The following is a 13,090-nucleotide window of genomic DNA, read 5'->3' as shown; positions in this document are numbered from 1 at the left end:
AAAAAGGAGGGGCAGCTAGATGGCGCAGTGGTTAAATCACTGGCCCTGGATTCAGGAGTACCTGAGTTCAAATCCAGCCTCAGACACTTGACACTTACTAGCTGTGTGACCCTGGGCAAGTCACTTAACCTCCATTGCCTGCAAAAAAAGAGAGAGAGAGAGAGAGAGAGAGAGAGAGAGAGAGAGAAAAGAAAAAAAAAGAAGTAGTGCATCTCTATGTGGCTATGTTATTGGAGGGGAGGAAGGAGCTCTATATGCTATAGACAGTGTTCCATTGTATTTATTAGGGTCACCTATCTATCACTGAGACATTCAATGAGCTATCCCATTTGACTAGAATGCTAAATAAACAAAAGGGGGTAAATCTGGAAATTAAGGGCCTTAAATTATTTTTTCCAATTAACTAGCATTTATTTTATCTCCCTCCAATCTTCCCCCTCACCCAGTGGGGGAAAAAATTAAAAATAAAATAAAAACCTTATAACCAATGTGCATAGTCAAGAAAAAAATACAAATATTGGCCGTGTTCAAAAATGTACACCTCGAGGGGTGGAGCCAAGATGGCAGAGGAAAGGCAGTGACTTGCCTGAGCTCTCCCCAAGACCCCTCCAAAAATGTATGCCCCATTGTGCACCCTGAGTCCATTACCTCTCTTTCAAGAGGTGAGTAGTATTGTGTGTCATTGGTCCTCTGGAATAATGGCTAATCATTGTATTGATCAGAATCTTTTAAAGTTGTTTGTTTTTATGGTGTTGTTATAGTTATAGTATAAATTGTTCTCCTGGTTCTGCTCTCTTCACTCCGCATCAGTTCATATAAGTCTTCTTAGGCTTCTTAGAAAACATCTCCTTCAATGTTTCTTATAAAGCAATAGTATTCCATTATAGTCATATGCCATAATTTGTTTAATGTTTTTAAATACATAAAATAAAACACATAAGGATTACCAAGGAAACTGATTATATTTAAATTTAGTTATCAAAATATTTTAAGACAGAGACAGTCACAGACTCCAGATTAAGAACCTTTGTTTTAGACTGGACAAGAGGGTGATGTGGTCTGGCCTGGGCAAATCCCAATTAGCCTCACAGCAATATGGAGGATGGGACAGGAGCTGCAGAGATGAGTTGCAGGGAGACCAGTTAGGAGGTAGTGGGAATAGGTAGAGGAGCCAGACAAGAAGGGCTGTTCCTGAAATCGTGGTCCAGGAAGCCTCTTTTCTGGCTAGCCTTCACCTCAGGGAGGAATGGGAGGCTTTCATCCCCGTCTTTGTCCTCTTCCCCAGGCATGCCTTCGATCCTGCTTCCAACAACTCATAATTCAGAGCTGCCACTGTGGTCACTACCTATATCCCCTTCCTGAGGGGGAGAAATACTGCAACAACCAAGAATTTCCCGACTGGGGTGAGTGTTGGAGTCCTAGATGATACCTCTACACCTGGTGTTTAAAGATCCCCTCTTTAAGTAGCAACTGGGTCTCAGAGTCCTCTGAGCCCTTAACCAGTGAAGGAGGTCCTTATTTTGACTGAAATTGATCAAACTGGAGATACCCTGATTCAGTTTCAAATCAATTCAGAATACACATACTATCTGCACTAAGGCAATATAGAAGATACAGAGGTGAACAAGACATATGACCTTGCCTTCTTACAGAAGAACTTATAAAATGGATCAAGTGAAGTAAGGAAGATGGGGTTGAACTTTGATCTCTGATAGTTATTACCTTTTTACCTTTAATGCCTTTTTTTTCTATTGTCATGGCCATAGGCAAAATTCAGAAGATTAGTTCTCACAGGGTGGTGGTGAAACTCCTTTATCTAGTAATCAGATTTTACCTGTATTTTCAGGACAAAATCCTGGAAATAAGTATTCCGAAGAAAAGAAGCAATGCATCTCTATGTGGCTATGTTATGGGGGGGGGGGGAGGTGGAGCTCTGTATGCCATAGACAATATTCCATTGTATTTATGAACCCATCTATATGGTTATTACCTCCAGTGATGTAAATTTCAGGCTGTCCATCTCTGCCCAAAACAAATTGTCAAAGGTATCAAGTTAAATGGTAATTCAACTCAGTTCATTTCTAAAGTCAGTTTAATTTGGTTTAGGGCAGCCCTGGGCCCTCCTCGGGGAAAAAGCAAGAACATTCTGTATTAGAATCAGCAAACTAGTTTAAACTGGAACCCTCCCACACACACACCCAGCCCAGGACCCAACCTAGACTTCTCAGATTGTAAAGAACAGCCCCCTTCCTATTCTTAAAACTATTATCACTGAGAATAATCTAAGAGGCATGGGTAATAATGTGCTAGAGTTAGAATCAGGAAGACCTGGGTTCAAATCTCACAGTAGCTAACCTTGGGACCTTGTGCAAGAAAATGAGCCTGTTAGCCATCCCCCACTGGTGGTAGCTGGGGGAATTGGGTGAGGGGTGGCTACTGATCTCTCTCTTCCGGACACAAAGGCCACAGCCACACCCAAATTTATCTCCCCAGGGGTAAGGGAGATCAGAATGAAGGGTGGAGGTCCCGAAGCTAGCTCAGTCTGATCTGGTTCCACTTATCTCTCTAGGCATATCTGTCCTCTGGTTTAGTTTCTCAAGGAGAAGATTCCTTGATGTACCCCCCAGAGAACTTCTGGGGTACTCTGGGCCCCATGACATATAAAATGGGAATAATAATAGTACCTACCCCACAGGGTTGTGTGGATAAAATGAGACACTTTTAAAACTGCTTTGCAAATCTTAAAGCACCATATAAATTGTTAGCTATTATGCTAACAATTATTATTCATCAGTGACCTGTGTTGGCAACGTGAAGGATACAAAGGGCTATAGGGCCTTGATCCTGTGGGACTTGACAGTCATGCTTCTGGCTTTCAAAATGGTTCAAGGTAGAATTTGGTTCGCTACCTCCCACTGTTCGCTATATTGCCACCAAATGTCTGGGCTGGGAAGATTAAGTCTATACTAGGTTCTTCAGTTTAGTGTTAACAGCCTCTTAGCCCCTCTGCCCAATCCTTCCATCAGTCCATCCATCAACACAAATTTATTAAGTGACTACTATCTTCAAGGCATGTGGCTACAAAAGACAAAAATGAAAGAAATCCCACATAAATAAATATGTGTATACACATATAACCTATATATAACTACATACAGAATAGAATCAAAACAAATATAAGGGATTAAGGAGGCAAGACGCTAATGGCTGGGAGTGGGGGGAGATCAGGAAAGGCTTTCTATAGAAGGCACTGCCTGCTCCCAGTCCCCTAGGAAGTTCCCCCTAAAAATTCCCTGTTTCTCCCTAGTAACTCAATGATGCATTTGGTTTCTGTCAAACAGCATACTGCTACTCAGAGCTCCGCATGAGTGTTCGTCAAAGAGAAACCTGCATCCACCAGTGCAAGGATTCCTGCAAGTAAGTACCTGTAAGGGAAGGGGATCAGTGTGAGAGGAGGGGGCAAGATTTGGAAATGACTCCATTCTAAAGAAAAGACAGGAAACATCTTACTTGGAAATTCCATTCAACAAACATTTATCTTGTGCTTACTGTGTGCAGAGGGTGGTATGAGGTGCTGGGAGAGATATAAAACTTAGATAAGTAGTCCCTGCCCTCATGGAGCATATAGTCAAATAAGGAGAATAACATTCACAAATAATTATGATTTGGAATAATACATGACAAGTGCATAAGAGAGGTGTAAACAAAGTGTTGTCTGAGGACTGAGTTGAAGGGGGAGGGGGAGGGGAAATTGGAGAAAGCTTCCTGAATTCACCTGTGTCCTTGTCTCTTCCAGTGATACACAGTACAAGATGACTATCTCCATGGCTGACTGGCCATCTGAGGCCTCTGAGGTAAAGGAATTAGATTTGTCTGGTTCTGCCTTGCCCCCTCACTTACTAGCCCCAGGGCATCATTTAACCTTCTTTGTGTCTACTGATTTATAAATGATAGTGATGCTCTTCAAGAAAGATCTGAATAAATTTTTTTTAAAAAAGATCTGAATAAGGGAGAAAAACAGAGAAATCAAAAGATGGGGAAAGGCTTGAGAGGAAAGATCATTTAGTCCAGGTTTTCTCTCTTTACTTTCTCATTTATTCTCTTTTTTTATTCTCTTTTTCTTCCTTTTGTCTTTATGTGTTCACACACCCAATGGAAATTAGTAGCTTTGTACCCATCTGACCATCCATGGGATAACAGCATTAATTCTCACACAAGCTCCTCTTAATCATCTCAGTTAGGAAATAAAGAGGAATAGAGGATTATAACTCTGAATAACTTGATTGTGGGGTGGTCTCCATATCAGTTTTCTTAGTGAGCATACCCCTCTTTAAAGTTCCCTAGGCGTGAAGTTGGAGGCAGTTAAATGGCTCAGTGGATAGAGTCCTGGGCCTGGAGTCAGGAAGACCTGAATTGAAATCTGGCCTCAGACACTTAGTAGCTGTGTGACCCTGGGAAAGTCATTTAACCTCTGTTTGTCTTGACCCGATGGAGCAGGAAATGGCAAGCCACTCCCATATCTTTGCCAAGAAAACCCCACAGACAGTGATATGGTCCATGGGGTCACAAAGAGTCAGACACAACTGTACAATAAGACCTGTAATAGACAATAAGACCCTCGACTCTCCATCTCTCCGTTTCCCTGACTTCCTTGAGTGGCAGGTCAATTCCCACCTACTCCAAAATGCCTTTCCACCCAGCTCCTACTTTTCCCTCCTATATTATCTTTCATCTACTCTGTTTATATCTTTTATTTACCCAGTTGTTGACACATCAACTCCCTCTCTAAAATGTAAGTTCCTTGAGGTCAGGAACTTTGTTTTTGCCTCTTCTTTGCCAGTTGCTTAGCACTGTGCTTGGCAGATAGCAAGCACTTATTTAAATGCTTGTCAAGTGAATATTAAAAGGCCCCCTGTCAGGCCCTGTACACCCCAACCAGAGTCAATATTCTTGGAAACACTGATTGTAAGAGAAGCCATGCTGTCTTTGGTTTCAGGACTGGATTTTCCATGTGTTGTCTTACGAACGTGACAAAACCACCAACCTGACCATAGACAGGTAAGTACTGTTTCTTTCAAGGAAGACTCTTGAAGGAAGGAATTCTTTCTGGCTACTTAAAGGAACTACAAGGTATCTGCCTGGAAATATCTCCCATCCTGACCTTTCTTCATTGCCTAAAATTCCTCCTATTAGAATGATTCTTTTGCATTAAGGCAGTGTCCCCAGGAAACTCCCTTCAAGACACACAGGTGTGAAGTAGAGCAAGGGTTAGGTCATTACAGTAGCTGGGATATTCCCTTGGATGGAGTTTTGAGTGTGAGGGGCCATGGTTCAGCTACAGATCACAGGTGGGTAGGCCTGAGAACACTGGATATCCAGAAAAGGGCTCAGCACAATAAATGATTGAAGAGGGAGCAACCAAGATTAACTGGGTCAGAGACCAAGAGTCAGCCCTGAAGGGAGCGTTAGGGACCATCCCCCTTTTTAGACACTGCTCACTGTTAGAGCTGGGCCTTCTAGAGAACCTCAGCATGGCGGAGAAGCCAAGAACCAAGTCTGGTCCCATCAAAAGAGCCACCATAGGCCTCTGCATGAACCCTAGAACCCAGAGCTAATTTGATGAAGCTGGTTCAAGCCCAATTTCTCCTCCAACGTGGCAATGTGAGTTCCAAAGGGGAAAAGGACAACTTTGGGCTCTAGGGAGGTCTAAAAAGAGGCAGGGCAGGTGTCTGTCATCCAGGAAATGACACCAGTAAGAGAAGGTTTATGTTTCAGACATGCAATCAAGGCAAGGAAGAAGGATGTATGATACCTAAGGCTCCAGGGATGGGCAGAGGCGATATGCTTGTTATCCTCAATGGGCATAACATCACGCCACCCTCTTGGGAACAGAGCATGCTGGGAGGATCACACTGTGGCAGTTAAGGGATGATCTCAGGATCTTTCTGCCCTTTTTTAAGCCCCTTTCCCAATCAATACCACCCTTACCTTTCCTTCTAAATGGGATTTAACTATCTAAACTTTATCTAAAGAAAAAGGTCTTTCTTCCTGACCTAGTCTCTCACCAAGCTTGTGGCCTGAGACCACCCAGTAGCCATGATCACCCTCTTATCCACAGGAAAGGAATTGTCAAGCTCAACATTTACTTCCAAGAATTCAACTTCCGGACATTTGCTGAGTCAGCATCAAACACTGTGAGTTGTAAAGGTCTAAGACCACTCCCCCTGCCCTCGGCCCCCCCACCCCCACCCGACCCCCCATCCCCCAGACTCAGACTTTTTGATTCTAGGGGAGTCAGAGACCCGGGTGCCCCTGAGGGATTATAGTCACTCCCTCCACCTGCCTCAGGTCCTGCCATACTACTGAAGTCAGGATCACATAGACTGATCCCTTCATTTTACAGATGGAGAAACTGAGTCCCAGAGAAGTTAAGTGACTTGAGTAAGGTCACACAGGTCAATAGCAGAGCCAGAGTTCAAACCTCCAAAGCCAAAGCTCTTACTGCTGCATCAAACTGCTACCCAGATACTGAATTTGTAAGAAGAAAGGTATATGTTAGACCTGGGCCTAAACAGGGATGAGGATATAGTCTGGAAATCACCTGTAGACTATTCCCTAAGTCAGATCAGACCATCAACCAGTCCTGACCCCAAAATCTAGAGACTTTTCTCTCTCCCTCATATGGTTCTCTCCAGGTACCCACAAGACATCATGCTCTAAGCCTCTGCCAGGCCAGGGGGTTGTAGGGTGGAGAGATACCACTACTAAGGTTTGGCAATGATCCCAAGGCCTCCTTGGATTCTAGTGGGGTTCTCTGGGAGCCTTGATGCTTAGGTCACATCTTCTCCTCCAGGTGGTATGGTTACTCTCCAATCTGGGTGGCCAGTTTGGGTTCTGGATGGGCGGCTCAGTACTGTGCATCATCGAGTTCGGAGAGATCATCATTGACTGTGTATGGATCACCATTATCAAGCTGGTGGCCTGGGCCAAGAGCCTGAAGCAGCGGCGGGCCCAGGCCCGCTACGAGGGCCCACCACCCACAGTGGCTGAGCTAGTGGAGGCACACACCAACTTTGGCTTCCAGCATGACACCGAAAATACCACCAACCCCCCTCATGTACCCGAGGACTACCCAGATGAGCAGGGCCCACCCATCCCAGGCACCCCACCTCCCAACTATGACTCCCTGCGTCTACAGCCCCTTGATGTCATTGAGTCAGATAATGAGGGGGATGCCATCTAGCTCTTGGCTTTATCTTGCAATATCCTGTGGATGGTGGGTGAGGTCACAGTGATGGAAAGAGAAGAAAACAACTTCAATTGTTCCACTTGGCACTTTCTTACTCCTCCTACCGTCTTCACTCTGGCTGGACAGAACAAGCCCACGGCCATTCCCTGAACGTCTTTACCCTGCTGCAGAGCCTAGATTTCACCAGCTCTCTATTCATTTACAAAGAGCCTTCACTTCCTTCTTCCCTTGTCCCACTTCCCTGTACCCCAAACTAGGCTGAGATCCATACTGATCTGGGGGAATGTGAGAGTGACCATTTTATAGGAGCCTCCTGACCTGGAGGAAGAGCACTTGGCTCTGGGGATTCAGGGAATTAATGGGACCATAGATTTAGATCTATGAAGGACCATCTAATTCAATCATTTCATTTTACAGATGAGGAAACTGAGACCTAAGGAGGTTTAGTAATGCCTGAGGACACAAAGGTAGTGAGAGGCATGGTTGGAATTTGAACCTGGGTCCTCTTGACTCCTAATCCATCGGTCTTTCTATGGCATCATCACAATCAGACTTCTGACTCTGACATTCTATGTCAGAGCTCGGCTCTGGGGAAGGGCAAGGTGTCCTCGATGTCCTGCCCTGTCAAACAGCCCTGCCTGGCCCATGAGCCATAAGAGAGTCATCCCTGGATTAGAAGTACCCAGGCCAGGACCTAGAAGGCCCAGTGGAAGGAAGCTAGTTCCTTCCCTATTCTCTGAAGCCCTTTTCTACCCATCAGGCCGTTGTGGGCCCCAAGTAGGAGATGGAACCTCTATTCTTATTCAACAAGTGATAGGAAAAGCTAATAGAGTGATCCCATCAATTTCTGTTTGCTCTACCTCATCTCCTTTATCCAAGTCCCCAGAGTCAGTCTTAGTCTAGAATCTGGATAAAGGCAGATCGTTGAGTGGTATATGTGACAATTTGCTTATTCAGAATTTTTTAAAAGGTGATGATTTTTTTTCTATCTCTAAAGTGACTGACAGCTATGAGTTGGCTTAGTGAGAATGTACATGAGCTGTCAAGGGCCCTCATTTGGAGAACTTGGAGTGCATGAAAACACAAAGGGCTTGCAAGAACAGTTGAGTTTGTGCTTAGCATTACTGGGGACATCTCTCAGTCTCTGTCTCTCTTTATCTCTCTCTTTTTCTTTTCTTTTCTTTCTTTTTTGTTGTGGGGCAATGAGGGTTAAAGGACTTGCCCAGGGTCACACAGCTAGTAAGTGTCAAGTGTCTGAGTCTGGATTTGAACTCAGGATCTCCTGAATCCAGGGCCAGTGCTTTATCCACTGTGCCACCTAGTTGCCCTCTTTCTTTATCTCTTTAACTCTACCAATGCAGATCAGCACCTGATCTACAATTTTCAATTTAGAATCTTTGAATTGCCTGGGGTACTGGGGAGTTTAGGTGACTTGACCATGGGTAGGCTCACTGGCAGGACTTGAACCCAGATCTGTCAGAAAGCTAACTTTTTTTTGAGGCAATCTGAGTTAAGTAACTTGCCTAGCATCACACAGCTAGCAAGTGTCCAAGGTCATATTCAAATTCTGGTCTTCCTGACTCCAGAGCCAGTGCTCTATACCCTGCACCACCTAGGTACCCTGTTAAAGCTAACTTTCAACCTACTACACCCCCTGTGCCTTTGTCTCTTCCATAATGAGTAGGAGAAAAAACAAACAAAAAAACAAAGACCAATAACTCACACTTTGTCCTGTGCCCTTGCTAATGTTCCCTGACAGCCCATTCCCAACAGGATTTACCAGAGCAGTACCTAGTCCGGGGGGTAAAGTCGTCCTAAGAAGTCTCTTTGGGACAATAACCTGAACCTCTCACACTCCACATTTCCCTAATGGCTCTCCGGGCAGAAAGAAAAGTGACTCAAGCTTCAGCCTTGCTGGATGGGCTCCACTTTATAGCGTTTGCTTTCCTGCCAGTACATACCAGTTAATCTGTCCTGGAAACAAACACACTTCTCCCATAAAGCTCCCAGCTGGAGGGGTGCGTCTGCACCTCCCTGTCCCCTCCATTGCCACTGATACAAACACCAGCTGGCATGACCCAAATGGATTGGGTGAAGGTGAGCAATAAAGAATGGACAGACAGCTCCAGGTGGAAAGGGCCAATTGGAAGCTGTTCTTCCCTGTTGGACAGTGTGGTCCAAAAGATACCACATGGGTCCTGAGCTCCTCCCAACATCACAAGCTAATTATCTCCAACTATACACCTGTGGTCAAAGCTACCTTGCCCTTTCCCCAGAGGTCTAACTAAGGAGGGGCCACATCAGAGCTTGATCCTAGGACAGAAAATTGAAAGGATGTGGCAGCACTTTCCCACAGTCTACTTCTTCCCCTTTCTTCAAGCAACAGAGAGCTTATCTCAGGGTCTTCTTTCTCCCCCATCATAGAAATGTTTCAGGGAGCATTTATTTCCCTTGCAGCTTCATCCTTGGCACTCAACCACATTGCCAGGAACAACACCATTCATTTTCCCCTTCTTAACAGAAGCCAGTCCTTAAATAACATAGGAAACTCTGGCTTCCTTCCCCAATGCTGAGTTTGAACCCAAAGTGAGCCTTCCTCTCCTCTTGCCCCAGGCACAAAAATTGATAATTAGAGCTCTGGTTTTTTCTCTCTTCCCTCCCAACCTCAGGGTTGAGGCTCTGGTGAGGGAGATTGATAAAAAAAAAAAAAAAAAGAACTTTGTATACACACACACATTTCTCTTCCCTGGCTGAATACCTCTAGCATACTGACCCCTAACACAGCCAGACATCTCTTAAAGGCATGTCATTGATCATCACCACCACCACCACCATCTTGTGTTGGCATGGAGTATTCTACTTTTCTAAGAATTGTTGTGTCCATCATTTCACTTGGTCTTCCACAACTTTATTAAGCAGAAATGGGACCATTATCCTACCCATTGAAAAGATGCCCTAAGTCAGACATTAGTAACTGGAGGCAGGACCAGTCTCCCAACTACAAGAATGTGGATGGCTTGTGGCAAATCCACCTCCACTGTGGAGGCCCAGCTAATGGTGGAGTTGCTATCACTGAATATGTAGAACAGAACATTGTCCTAATTACTTTCTAAAGCTCATTAAACAGAAAGGACTTGCCTCATTCTCAGCGGAGGATAAGATTGGCTTCTACCTTCTGCTTGAGTGTTAGTGTCAAGAGCAGAGGTAACCTGGGAATGAGAAAGGGGTGGGACTTCAGGAATATGATTTCCTGAGGTTCACCTTGGCTATGAAGGGATGCTCTCAGGCTTGTTGGTTACAGAAACAATTGAGTTTTAATTAACTATAGAAATGATAACTCACACTGATGTTAGTCTAAGAAGAAACAGTCATGCCAAGGGACAAGGGACCAGAGATGTGAGGTTGGGTGGGGGGAAATCTCTGATAGAAAGATGCAGCTCTGGATGATGGCCCCAGTGAGAGTTGTAGAAAAAGAGGATGGATTAAGGAAGAAGAAAGAACCCAAGATAAGAGGGATGGGGATGGCAGTAAGGAGCTAGAAAAATGGGCCACAATGAAAGCATTAAAAGCAGCAACAGGAGAAAGGAAAAGAGAAGAGAGAAATCTTGGAGTGGATGAGCCTAAGATACGCTGATCAAAATTGAAGGTGCAACTCAAGGAAACTGAGAAAAGAATAATGGATAGCCAGGATTCACAGGACCATGGATTTAGGAGTGAAGGTCATTCAGTCCAGCCTTCTCATTATACAGAAGAGGAAACTGAGGCCTAGAGAGGTTAGGTAATTTGCCCAAGGTCACATAGAGCCAGGATCTGAACGCAGGTATAGGACTCCTACTGTATCACACTGACTCTAGGGCAAGGGAATATTAATTTATGGTCTTTGAACAACCCCCACCCATATTTTGATAATTTGATAGTTCAATGTAATTGGTGTCCTTGGTGTTCCTATGTATTTTATCTTAAACACTTAGATTTACCATCCTGAGAGGTGAGGTCCATAGGTCCTCTCAGACTGCCAAAGGCATCCATGACACAGAAAAAGGTTAAGAACTCTTGGGAATTTCTGTTAAAAGAACACTAAGATCAAATTGTTGGGTCCAGTGGCTCCACAGAATTTTGATTTGAGGAGACCGAATGATTTGAGACTGGTTCAGAAAGAAAAGGATCTAACTTCTCTAAGAAAGTTGCTAGGAGGTAGCCTGGGTCCAGGCAGTAGATGAAGGATCAACCAATAGGGATGAAAAGTAAGCCCAATGGTCAGACTAATCCAGCAGCCTATGGATAAAAGGGAAATGGAAACTGAGGGAGAACCTAAGAGAGATCAATTAATACTTTAAATCTACTTAAAGCCAAGTGAAAGGCAAGCACAAGAGTGGACTTTTTGAATTAGAAGTAAATATATCTATATAAGTAAATAAATGTAAGTAGAAGAAAATTAGATGTATATCTATCTGTTCCTTGAGATTCTCTCTCACTCTAATAAAGAGATTTGCACATTACTGTGGTTGGCTGTTTTCTGTGCTTCAGGGGTAACAAAGACACTACTCAGGAAAAGAGAAGAGGCCATGATGCCAGGCCCCAGCCCTTGGATTGATTCTCAGGTGGTGGCAGCAGTAAATTACCTAGGGAAAACATCAATAGGTTTTTGTTTAAAGGCTGCTCCAGGGACATTATATTTTATTATATATTATATTTTTTCCACCAAAAATCTGAGAATTTGATCCTGAATTAAATCAGCATTTATTAAACACCTACTATATGAAAGTCATTGCATTAAACTGGAGGCACAAAGACAAAAACCAATCATGAGGGGCAGCTAGGGGGCGCAGTGGATAGAGTACCAGCCCTGGAGTCAGGAGTTACCTGAGTTCAAATCTGGCCTCAGACACTTAACACTTACTAGCTTGGGGGGCGGCTAGGTGGCGCAGCGGATAGAGTACTGGCCCTGGATTCAGGAGTACCTGAGTTCAAATCCAACCTCAGACACTTGACACTTACTAGCTGTGTGACCCTGGGCAAGTCACTTAACCTCCATTGCCCCGCAAAAAAAAAAAAAAAAAACCACTAGCTGTGTGACCCTGGGCAAGTCACTTAACTCCAATTGCCTCACTAAAAAAAAAAAAAATCATGAAAAGTAGCAGAGATCTTCTAGTCCAATCCCAATATTTTTTTTGCATATAATGAAACTGAGGCTCAGAGAGGTTAACTCCCAGGACCAGTAAATGGTTGAGGTCATAGTTGAGTCCAGCTTTCCTGATTCCCAAGCCAGTAACCTCTTCCCTACAGAAGGTATATATATAGGTCCAGAAGAGGGAGAGGGAGAAAGGACCTGCCAACCCATACCATAAATAATATCAACCTGCCTTCAGACACCAAAAGCAATAAGTGAATGCTGTTGGAAAGAATCGCTGTGGTTTGCAGTTAAATGAACAAGGCCTAGAGTTGGTGAATGATTTCAGTTTGCATGAAGACTGTTCACATGTAAAACTGAGAGGGACCCAAGAAACCATAGTCAAACCCCCTCATTTTACAGATGAGGAAACCAATTCCCCAAAAACATAAGTGATGTGTCCAAGGTCACATGGTTGGCTGTTGTCTGTACTCAAAGAGGACCAAAATGACATCACTGTCAGGGTCAAGGTACAGTGTGTCCAGCTGTGGCTGATCAGACCAATATAAGCTCAGCAGGCTCCACCACAGGTTGGACACAAATAGTTCATGTGAACATTTAGAGTGGAGATGGCTCTGAATTTGTGCATCGCATGTTTCTTTTGAACTACTGCAATTCTGCTTCGCTCATAGAGCACGGCACCTACTTTGATGCAGGCATGCCATGAAGGA

The 13,090-nt window shown here is 44.1% G+C and overlaps 1 protein-coding gene across 1 annotated transcript in view; it reads left to right on the top strand.

Moving 5' to 3' along the window:
- Nucleotides 1–7,243, top strand: part of SCNN1B (sodium channel epithelial 1 subunit beta) — a 34,974-nt gene extending 27,731 nt beyond the window's left edge. The window contains exons 7-12 of the mRNA XM_043977736.1: nt 1,286–1,403; nt 3,342–3,417; nt 3,797–3,854; nt 4,997–5,058; nt 6,119–6,194; nt 6,854–7,243. Coding sequence (XP_043833671.1) covers nt 1,286–1,403; nt 3,342–3,417; nt 3,797–3,854; nt 4,997–5,058; nt 6,119–6,194; nt 6,854–7,243 — 780 coding nt within the window. The remainder of the gene's footprint in view (nt 1–1,285; nt 1,404–3,341; nt 3,418–3,796; nt 3,855–4,996; nt 5,059–6,118; nt 6,195–6,853) is intronic.
- The last annotated feature ends 5,847 nt before the right edge of the window (nt 7,244–13,090 follow it).

The sequence above is a fragment of the Dromiciops gliroides genome, chromosome 1 (genome assembly GCF_019393635.1).
Source record: "Dromiciops gliroides isolate mDroGli1 chromosome 1, mDroGli1.pri, whole genome shotgun sequence".
Lineage (NCBI taxonomy): Eukaryota > Metazoa > Chordata > Mammalia > Microbiotheria > Microbiotheriidae > Dromiciops > Dromiciops gliroides.
The sequence above is the reverse complement of the archived record's forward strand: the minus strand, read 5'-3'. Positions and strand labels throughout refer to the sequence as shown.